Source organism: Thalia democratica, unplaced genomic scaffold, assembly GCF_965202585.1.
Source record: "Thalia democratica unplaced genomic scaffold, ktThaDemo2.hap1.1 HAP1_SCAFFOLD_231, whole genome shotgun sequence".
Lineage (NCBI taxonomy): Eukaryota > Metazoa > Chordata > Thaliacea > Salpida > Salpidae > Thalia > Thalia democratica.
In genome coordinates, this window is record NW_028139349.1 from 46,523 (window position 1) to 58,103 (window position 11,581).

The window sequence follows — 11,581 nt, forward strand, 5'->3', positions numbered from 1 at the left end:
AATTAAATACTCTGGTAAAAAATTAAAAAAATTGTTCATGTAAAACTAAATTTATATTTATGTTATTTAAATTACGCCTTATTTAAATAGTTAAGTAAAGTTAAAAAAATATAATTGATTACCCTAATTTATTTTTAAGTTTTGTTCTGTAAGAATTAACCTTAAAAAATTTTAAGAATATTTTTATTTTTGTTTCAACCTTAGACTTTTTTATTAATTATTTAATCAAATTTATTGAATTTTAAAACTACAATGCTAATAATGCTAGTTCATATTATCGATATATATTTTTAGAACAAACAGGATAGAAATTAAATGCAAAGAATTAGCTGGTCGAAGTAGAATTTGGTAATTTGTTTGTTAGGGTTAAGCTAGTAAATATTTAGAGTTAATAAACTGTCAAATATAAGTTTACCACCACAGAGCGTGCCTCAGCAGAACGATGGGCAGAAGCAACGATTGGTTGCAAGATTGGAAATACTGTGCATTGAATCATCAGGTTCAGAAGGACAGTACAAGCTGCGGGGTTCACGTAATCGAGGTTTTAAAAAGATGTGTTATAAGCAAATAAATTAAAATGTTTAAATATAAACTGAAACTTTATACTCTTTAGTTTTGGCAACTTCACAAAATAAATGTGCTAGCACCATTAAAAAAGAATAAACTTAGTTTTTGTTTGTTGAAGTACACATATCTGCATTTTAATTAAAGTTTAATACAAAGCTAAACATATTTTAAAGTTTAAAGTTTAAAGTTAATTACTTAATAATTTATGGAACCAGGGGCTATCAATTTTTACAATTTTTTTGTTAAAAGTATTCGCAAGCAGCAGTTATCTGCTTAAAAAACAGCTTGACGTCCAACGATCAAATTAAAAAAATAAAATTGCAACAAAGTTTACTAAACTAACACTACATTTATATACTTTATCAACAGCATCACTTTGTTAACTTTGGTTGTTTTGCACAGTCTTTGATTACAATATTAGTCTTTTGATTATTTTATAAAAAAAATATAACTTAGTAAAATTTTAGGATTCTTAAAAAAATTGTTTAAAACTAAAGAGTGTTATTGCTTTTTTTAGCAAAGCTTGCTTAAAAATACACTTTATGTTACATTAAAACTGTATACTTTTGTTTTTAATTTGTAACATTGTATATTACTTTTTAAATTACCACCAATCACTGATAAATAAAAATCATGATTTAAAAAAAAGTAAATACCTAAATTAAAAAAAAGAAAAACGGAACAGATCAGCATATAAATAAGGTAAGTAGAGTTTGTGAAGCATCAGAATTTTTGTACAAATGCAATTAACTTTTTAATGATATATTAACACTTAAAAAAAACTTCATTGATTTTAATTACAGCATGGCAGTATAATATTTAGTATAAAGAAAAAAAGCAACAATATTTTAGGTTCAGTATTTAAATAAATATACTTTATTAAATAAAAATAAATATACTTTATCAAATATAAATAAATATACTTTTGTGATTTGTTTAGACATTCGTTTTTTAAGGTTGCTCAATCAATTATTCGTAACTATCCGTTAATTCCCGAGATGATTGAACTGAGTAATACAAAAAAGTCTACTTTGCAAAAAAGAATCGATATCGGAATGGATATAATAAATTTTAAAGGTAAGTTTTTACTTATTTAAAATGAATAAACAAGCTACAGTTTTAGCAAATGTTTATACAAACTTTATATGGTTTAAAAATATTTAAATTAAGTTTGCTAATATAAAATAAGTTTTAATTAAAACATTTCTTTCTTTTTATTACTAAATTTTGTTTTAATAAAAGAAAATTAGCTGTATTAGTAGAAATGTTTTTTAGTATTCTTCATCCCTTTGTTCAAAAATATATTTATTATAAGATATGGAAAAGAAGTATTTACAAAAAAAGCTATCTAATATCTTTCTTTTTGTTTTACACTGCAGTTTAATGAATAGGCCGTTAGTATTGTAAAAACAAAAACTATTGGTACTCAAAAAAAAACAAGCATGTTTTTAGTTTTTATTAACACTTTATTTAAATAACTTAATAAATTAACGTAGAGTATAGTTTTATAATCTAAAACCAAGTTTTAAAGAAACATCTAATTGTCTCAACATGTTTTTATAAATAATGAGCGATTTGTATAATTATAAGTTACAAGCTTTTAAAGTATGTTCAATCTAAATAGTGAAAAATGTTTTTCAAAGATACTGAACACGTTGAATCGAAAAGTAGGCCACGAGAAGAAAGTGCAATTAGCAAAAAAATGCGACTTTCCAAAAAAGTTCAGCAGAGACTTTATTACGAAGACGATAGTAATTTCTGTTAAGTTTTTAGAAATTTGATGTGACATTTTTAGTGCTGCATAAACGGTGTATTCAAGTATAACAACGGAAAAATGAAATTTTCATCTAAAACTTCATTTTTTTCATCTAACGTTGAAAACTATCTAAAGTTCTTCTATAAGTTTGCTTATATCATTGTCGTTTTATGAGTTTAATAAAGCTTAAGACATTTAATACCAGTGTTGTGTATGGAAATTTTTTATTTCAAACTTACAACTGTGTCTCTATGTTCTTGTTCTAATATATCATGGAAGTAAACGAACTTGTTTATGAAAGTATTTTATATAAGATACACACAATTTAAAAAATAAGTAAGGTATTCATACACATTCGTTTTATTTGAGTTTTTATTCTGATGCATAAATTAAATTTAAAGTATTACAGCCACAAATTAAAAAAAGAAAACTTCAAAAACCAATATTTACCTGCTAGCTAAAATTTTACATGCTTACTTATTACTAACGTGTATTTTTAGAGTATACTATTTGTATGTAGCATACTTTTTGTCCAACCTTGTTTTCTTTAATAATATTCTACTAACTGAATTAATCTGATATATACTTTTAATAAAAAATACCTAGTAAATTTTAGAGACCATAAGTCTGTATTAATTTTTTTTTTCGGTATAATCTAGATTAATTATTAGCAATATTAAAATGATTATCATTTAAAAACAATCCTTTCTAATTGTTAAAGGAAAAAATAAAAAAATAAACAAAATTTAGCGGTTTTAGGCTGTATGTACTAGTTTACATTTTCAATTTGTAGTAAAAATGTTTGGTTTTAGTTAATAAAATAATCAAAAATGCTTTGTTTTAGATAGTATTGTTAATTTATGAAAAAAAAATCTTTAATTTTACTTTGATTACAATGTCATATAAGCTAGCTGTACGTTTTTATTTTATCCTAAAAAAATATTTAAAAATGCTTATGATTTTTACGTTGGTCACAAACTAGTAATTTAAAATAGTATGTTTAATAAAAAACATTACACTCAAAGAAAGCAAATGATTTAAACATATACAAACATTTAAATTTGCTTCTCAGTCCCAACTTGGGAGTTCAAAATAAATTTATAAACTTTAAAAAAAATTTGTAAACATAATCGCAAATTAAGTTCAAATACTCAATGCTACTGTTATTGTTGTATGAACAATTTTTTATCAAAAAAGTTCTGATAATAATATAAAGATATATGTCATATATAACTGTGTTATTTATATTAAAAAAGTTTTGCTGTGTTTATATGTATAATATATAGGTAAAAAATATAAATAAGTATTGTTAAAAAGTACTGTAAAATAAAGCGTAGTGTTTAAACTTTATTTTAAACTTCGACTATATTTTTAAATAATTTTGATTTTTAGAGATGTTTCAAGTTAGGCTTTTCTTACACATTTTAAGAGATTATGTACAATTAAAATCAAAAACAAACTTGAAGTTTTCGATAAATATTGACGATGTAGCTTCAGAATAATAAAAAATAGTTATATAACCTAAAAAAAACAATTTTTTTCGAGTGATAAAAACTAAAAAATTTCTAGTAAACTTTTCTAAGTTTTAGCTCAAAGAAAAGAGCGTTTAAGTTATTAATAATTTATGAAGTTAACTCTGAAATCGATGGAAATTACCGTCCAGGCAAATGAGCTTACACTTGAGTTCGAATTTTTTTTTGAAGTACCATTGTTGTTGCTATAGTAGTGAAGTCAGTGCATAGAGAAAGTTTCTACTATTTTGAGCACAATTTTTTTAATTCATTTTTACTTGTAAAAGTTTATTTTTTTTGTTGCTTTAGTAGCAAAGCTGGCACATTTAGAATATTTTTACTTTTATGAGCATGAGTTTATAACTTTAGCTTTATTTGTAAAAGATAATTTAGAATACATACAATTTCATTTTAATTATACAATACTTTATGTTTCTAGTAGACTTAATGTTTTTGTTTTCTTATAGAAATTGTATCGCTTTAAAATGTAAAATAGCTTATTTAAAGTTTGAATCCAAATGCAGAAGAACATTGTTGTGAAATTAGATGAGAAAAGTAACACTGTTATTGAAAATTCTAGCAGGCCAAGAAGTTTTTCAAGTTTAACTAATGATGAGCCTTCAATAATAAATGGTTAACAAAGCACTAAGTAAACAATATTAATAATCTAAATAAAGTTCAGTGATCTTAAACCTTTTCAAAAACTGTGATCACTAATTTACTGGTTAAAACTATATGTACACAAGGCTATAAAAACATAGTTTATTATAAAGAGACAGGTTTTTTTAGTGTCTGACTATATGAATAAAATGTTAATAAGTGTTAGTTTAGTTCATAATTACGTTTTTCTTTAAGATATAGACAAAACAAATGTCATCAAAAAGAATTATTTAATCCTACTAAACTTTTTGTACAGAGTAAAGTAATTTCAATACACACTAGCTTTTACATACTGTATAGACCACTGATTTAGTTCATTCAAAACTTTAAAACTTTAAAACTTTATTCACAGTTGTTACAAAAAATTTACTAAAAAATAAACTTACTTGAAAAAGAGAAGTGTATGTTATTATAATCCTTGAGTATAATTACTTAAAAATTTAACCAATTTAAAGGTAACATAGAAAACGATGGTGTAGAAATCTCAGAAGGAAGTGAAATTAAGTTTATCAACGAAAAAATAAAAGTAAATTATTAAAATAACTGTGTTAAATTGAAAGTTTGTTTAAGTTAACAAACTTATTTTCCTCATACTATAGGTCACAAACAAAGAGAATTTAGACGCACTCAAACTCTTATCAGATTTGAAACGGAGGTATACTAGAGAAACTGATAAGTGGAAAAACTTGTCGATTCGTTTGAGGATTACAAACTTTATTTTGACTTGTGTTATTATTTTACTTCAAGTTACTCAGGTTGTTTGAAAAAATTGCTAACTTGTTGCATGAATTTTGTAATAATGAATGAAAGTGTAATAAGATACTTAACAAATGTAAAAAAAAACTGTAGAGGTATTTGCATGTATGAAATATATTTTTATACTATCACCACGAACAGCTCGAAAATTAAAATGAATATGTGACTTCAATACTGGTAAGAAATTCAGTTACTGAGAAATATTTGAACGGTGTAATTAAAAGAAAAAAGTTTAACATACTTTATTTGTTTAAAATTGTTCGTGTTGTTCGTTTTAAGTTATGTTATTTTTAGTTAACTGTTTTAATAAATTTTTATAGTCAATATTTGTTTTCTATCAACTTAGACCTTTAAATAAAAGTTAAAAAGACAGTACATAGAAACTAGTCTTATGTTTATGCTTTAATTATAAGTGTATTTAAAAGTAAGTTTTTTTGAAAAAAGATTTAAAACAATGCACAAAATTATAAGCTGGTTTGAAACTATCATTTCTGTTAAATATAAGCACATTAAAACTTAGGGATTGAATAAGTATTCACAACATTTTAACTAAGCTTAATCTTTTTGAATATTTTGCAACAGGGTATTGTGTTTCAGCTAAGTGACACAGTAATATCTTCTACAACAAAAAGTTCTCTGGGAACAGTCATACCCATACTAGTTAGCGGGATTGCAGCCATTCAACTCAAATTCGGCTGGGCCAAGAAGTCAGATAAAGCTAAAAAATGTTTGTTGTTAAAAAAATTATATTAGACAAACTTCTTAATTTTATTAGTTTTCCTAAATTAATAAAGTTGATTAAACTCATTTTTATTTTTGATTGTAAGTTCTTAAAAGAAGAAACAAAAGTGTATATTTAGTTTAATTTTTCTTCTGTAAATAATAACATGTCTAAATTATAACATAACAAAATATTTAAATGCAAGTTATACCAAAATTTTTTAAGTTAATCAGTTTAAGAAAATGTTCTAAACTATATTTTCTTTTTAATTTTAAGTATGTTGTTTTCAGCTTAGAACCTATTGTGAATTTTACACATCGAATATATTTTCAAATAACAAATAGGTTTATTTGTGTTAATATTTAGGTGCGTTGATGTACAGTAAAATGCTAAAGGAGGTCAACTACAGATTGGTACTTGTACAAAGTGGAGCACTTATTGAAGACTTGGACAAAATTTGCAACGATTTTCTGTTAATGGAAACTGAAAATGCACCTGCTTATATTAATGCGTACTGATGAGTGCTGCATGTTGAAGTGTTGCCTTAAATAGCTGTGTGAAATGCTTAAGTTCTTGTATTACTAATGGTAGAAGTACTTGAAGTATGCTCCTTTTTCTTTAGTGTTATATTTTATTCATAAATCTGTTGATAATGCTTTAATTTAATGGAATGAACTTTTCTTACTTAACAAATTTAAGCTTTAGTACGTTAAACTTGCTTTGAATTTAGTTTAAATTTTATTAATGTTAAGTATAATATCAATTGAAACTATTTCTATCTATACATAAAAAAACTTATTAAAAGCTTCAACAATACAAAAAAGTTACTATAAGTTTTTGTTTAAAATTGTATTTTCAGTGTGCAAAAAATGCTTGCGAATAAATTGAAAAACAAAGTTATGTAAAGTTTCAGTTGTAAAAAATATATTTTTTATTAACTTAACAACCTAAAAAATAAGTTCAATGTATACTATATGTTACTTTAATTTTCGTCTAAATGTTTTTTATGACGAACAATAGTTTTATAAGTTAAGTATAGATCTAAAACTTTCTACTTTATTTTATCTTACAATGACCTTAGTCTTATAAGTTCGTACAATCATTTAAAAAATGTTTATTAAATTAACAGTTAAATAGTAGTAGAAAACTTATATAAATATTAAAAGTTTCTAAAAAATATAGAACCGAGTTGTCGAATTACGGAATTTGGATTTATAAAACTTTTGCTGATTTAGTGTTTTAAGATAGTTTTGCTATTAAACTTAAAGTTTTTATAAACTTTCTAGGAGTATACTAAAATTTCTTAGTCTTCTAAAAGCCTTTGTTAAAAGCATATGAAATAAGATATTCTAGATCTATAGTATTCTTTGAAAACTTTTCTTAAAAACTTAAAACTTTTATTTTTACAGTTTGTTTACAAAATGTAGTTAAAACTTTCAAAAACATAGCTCTGTTTAAATTACAGTTGTTTTTATTATTAAGAAAAAGCAAAAAAAATAAATAACCGTATATTTAAACTATAAAGTAAAATTACATGGTTTTTAAAACCAAGATGTAAACGGATAAAATCTAAATAATGTTTTTGTAACCAATTAAGTTAACAGAAACTAACCTGATTTTTAATTTTATATTTTGTGGATATAGAACGATTTTTGTTTTCAATTTATGTTAGTTGTTAAAATGCTCTAACATAAAATTCTTAATATCAAAAAAAGTGTAAGCTTACATCAAAGTTTTTTATAAAACTACGCTTTTCAGTTTATAAACCATATAGATATGAATGTATTAACGCAAACTGTAAAATTTATTTTAAACTTTAAGTAGACACACTTGCAATTGTTGTCTTTTTTTTATTTGTTTTTAATTTTTGGTTGATTCTCAACATTAATAGATAAGAACGCACCAGTAAATTACTAAATATGTATCTTTTAGGCTGTTTTAAAATTTAAAAGTTAAACAACAGACTACTGTCTGTATATGTATACTAAAATTTCTTAGTCTTCTCAAAAGCCTTTGTTGAAAGCATATAAAATAAGATATTCTAGATCTAGAGTATTCTTTTAAAGTTTTTCTTCAAAACTTAGATATAATGTTTTTACTGTTGGTTTACAAAATGCAGTTGAAACTTTTAAAACATAGCTCTATTCAAGTTACAGTTGTTTTTCTTATTTAAAAAAGGAAACATAAGTAAATAACTGTACATTTAAACTATAAAGTAAACCTACATGTTTTTAAAGCCGAGTATTTGTACTAAAATGTTTAGCTGACTACTGTAATACAAAACTATTGTCCAGTTTACTTAATACTTTTATTTTCAGTTAAAATTATCATCAAATTATCAAATTTATTCTTCTTCTTCTTCTTCATCTCCTCTCTTTTGACGTCCCCCGCGTCTCCACCAGCAGTATCTGTTGCAGTGACGATATTTGCGGAGCCAGTAGTAATAGACGCGCTTGCTCTTTGCAACGCGCACCCTCAAGTGGTTGTAAATGCGGGTGAGATGACGGATCCTGTTGTTGCATTTTTTGATGATGCGCGGCAGTCTGTGTCTGCAGATGCGGTATTGGTGACGGATACGAATGGCGTGAAGGACGAGGGGATTCAGCCAACGACCGCCTTTGATCTGACGGAAGTCATCTTCAGCTAAGTCAGTTCTGTTTAGCAGAAATTTGTAATTTTGTGAATTCGAAATTTAACGTAGGCTAAAAAAGCTGTTTTCAGATTTTTTATAGCACTATGTTTATTACGAGAGTTAATAAACTAATGTTTAATAGAAGAGGAATTATTGTACTAAAAGTAGAGGAGACTTAGAGAACATGATAGTTTTTATTTATCAAGGCAAAACTTCTAATTTTAAACTATACAATCTTACAGCAGTTTAACTAAGTTTATCTTTAAACAGTTTGTTATGTTTCGTGTTTTAGTATTGAAAGAAACTTAGTGTAGGCTTTTACGTAAAGAAATTAAAAAAACTTTATATTAAAATGATAGAAATATATTTTTTGACACTATTAAGTTTTTTTAGAGTTTTATTTAAGATTAAATTATACTATATACTCTTATAATTTATTATTTAGTATATAAATGTTACAAAGTTATTTTTAAGTAAATAAATTTATAAAAATTTTTTATGTGCTAGGTAGACTATTTATATATCATAAATTTAAGACTTAAATATAAATAAAAATAAGCTTTGCTTGTTTTTATAGCAGTTTAATTTAAAAATTATGATTAGATGATCATTAATGATTAAACTTGTTATGATATTAAAAAAAATGTTAGATTTTGAAACAATAAAGTTTTAAACTAACACATCTTCTTTATTTTCTTCAGCTTTTGAAAATCCAATAAAAAAGATGGCAGCAAAAGCAACCAGCAAGTAAAATTTCATCTCTACTTTTTATTGTAGTCTTTTAATCAACTATAATAAGTTTCTGTTTCTTCATCTGTTTATATACGACTTGCAATTTAATAATAAAAAGTGGGAAAATTAGTCAAAACAGGACATGACGTAATCAAAGCTGTGGGTTAATTTGCCTCCACAGTTTATTAAATCAAAACAAAAATTAATTAAAAATTGAATTAAAATAAAAACAAAAACAAAATTTAATTAAAAACAAAAGCTAATATAAAAGAATGAAAATTTTGCATAAATTTATCATTTACATTTGAACTAGCGTTTGAAAGATCAAAAATAAAAATGAAATTTTTAACTTTTGGATTGTTATCCGTACTTTTGCTAGCATACGCTTATGCCGAAGAATCGAAGTAAGTTTTTTATATTTAAATGAATTTGAATCTTTCACTAAAACCAACTCTGTAAAAATAAAAGTTCAATTCTTAAGCTTATGCAAACTATAAGTTAAAAAACATAGCAGTGTAAAGATCTTTTTTTTTACTAACATTAAGTATTTTTTGATTAACGTTTTATTAATTCGACTATTTTATTATAGTACTAATTTCTACTTCAGGAATATAAAAAAATTAATAATTTATTATTAGAAAAACTGTAAAATTAAAAGAAATAATTTTTCACAGGGAGCTTTCTGATAAAACAGATGCTGAACGTTAGTTTTATTTTAAAAAATACAAAAATTAATAGTTAAAAGCAAATAATAAATTTGAATAAAATTTATTTGTTTCAAATATAGAAAATTAATTAGAATACACGTTATAAGCTTATACTTGGAGTTTTTATACAAATTGGTTTATTGTACATATATTATATTTACATATCATTTGCAAATTATTATATAAATTTTACTTATTTTATTTTATATTTTATTTCACAAACGTTTTCAGAACTTTACAAGTTTCATTATCAAAAAGGTAAACGTAATGAATTTTCGAAACCTTCCTATAATACTTTATATTATAATTTCACTAAATATAAAGTTGAAAAAGGAAAATATAATTAGTAGATACATAACATTAGAATACTTTTTTTACTAAATCTTAATGTATATTTCACTAATTCCTTTTACTAAAGTTTTAAAAAATATTTTTATGAATACTTATGCTACCAACAAGTTATGGCTGCTTTTCATATTTCTCAATAAAAAATACAAACTTTTTAGTAGTTATTATAAAAAATTATTTATATTGACTGAAAAAACATACTGATTATTTGATGTTGTATACAGTTGAGAACTACTTGAAATTCATTTTCCTGATAATCTAGTAAAAACGAAACATTTTCAATATACTTATACAAAAGAATGTTAAAAAAAGAAATTTCTACAGTATTGAACACTGACTACCATGTCTGCACCGCCGGACATCTTCGCGTCATCATTCGTCGTTTGACCGTTTTGAGGAACCGTTGCTGGCACACCACCAAAGTTCGTCGTGCTCACTGTAGACGTCGCATCCACTGGCTTCTGACCCGCATCAGGAAATTCAGACACTCTTTGAAATACTACAACAAACGTATCCACATCTACAAGAGGAAATACTACTGGTGCAGACGTCGTTGTTACTGGAGCTGCAACAAAATCATCAATTATTATTCTCGCTACGGAGTCAAAAAGGGAGATGAAGAACAGCAAGATGATGAATAAATGTTTTGTTTGTCGCAATAAATAAAAGTTCTTTAAAAATATACTTTCGTTCATATTTGTTTCAAATTGATTACCTAAAAAATGTAGACAAAGATTTAATTCAATTAAAAAGACTAATAAGAGTTGAAATAAGCTCACTATCGACGTTTTTCTTGAGTCTTTTTGATTACCATGCATACAAATTAACTTTAAGTTATGGTTACAAGCATCATTTGTTGTTAACAACTAACCAAATGTAGGCCGTGTACATAGTAAACAATTTTTTGATAGTCTTTAAAAAATTTGAAGTATCACTTATGTATGATCGTAACAAAACTAAATCTTTTAATGTTCTATTAATCCACTCGTAAACATTACTAGTACGAATATTAAAAATTTTTGAGCATTTAAATAAATAAAATTTAAGTTCCTTTAAAGTATGCTTTCTTTACTTAAATATTTTCATCAGTTTTTTTTTTGTTGATCAAGTTTTGTTTTGACAAAATAAAAATTACTTTAGTTTAATTAAAGTTTTTTTTTACAGTTTTAAAGATAAAAGTAAACCATTAAA

The 11,581-nt window shown here is 24.5% G+C and overlaps 1 protein-coding gene across 1 annotated transcript; it reads left to right on the plus strand.

The window, feature by feature from the left end:
• Nucleotides 1–9,644: 9,644 nt before the first annotated feature.
• Nucleotides 9,645–11,191, plus strand: LOC145845980 (uncharacterized). Its single transcript, XM_082952945.1, has 3 exons — nucleotides 9,645–9,739; nucleotides 10,010–10,038; nucleotides 10,715–11,191. The coding sequence occupies exons 1-3, from the start codon at nucleotides 9,672–9,674 to the stop codon at nucleotides 11,029–11,031; spliced, it is 414 nt and encodes a 137-aa protein (XP_082809071.1). The 5' UTR covers nucleotides 9,645–9,671; the 3' UTR covers nucleotides 11,032–11,191.
• The last annotated feature ends 390 nt before the right edge of the window (nucleotides 11,192–11,581 follow it).

Bases quoted from the DNA above. Each gene is read 5' to 3' on its own strand.
- LOC145845980 (XM_082952945.1), top strand. From the start codon at position 9,672: ATGAAATTTTTAACTTTTGGATTGTTATCCGTACTTTTGCTAGCATAC. The intron at 9,740-10,009 runs GTAAGTTTTTTA...AATTTTTCACAG, and splicing joins GCTTATGCCGAAGAATCGAA to GGAGCTTTCTGATAAAACAG. The intron at 10,039-10,714 runs GTTAGTTTTATT...AAATTTCTACAG, and splicing joins TGATAAAACAGATGCTGAAC to TATTGAACACTGACTACCAT.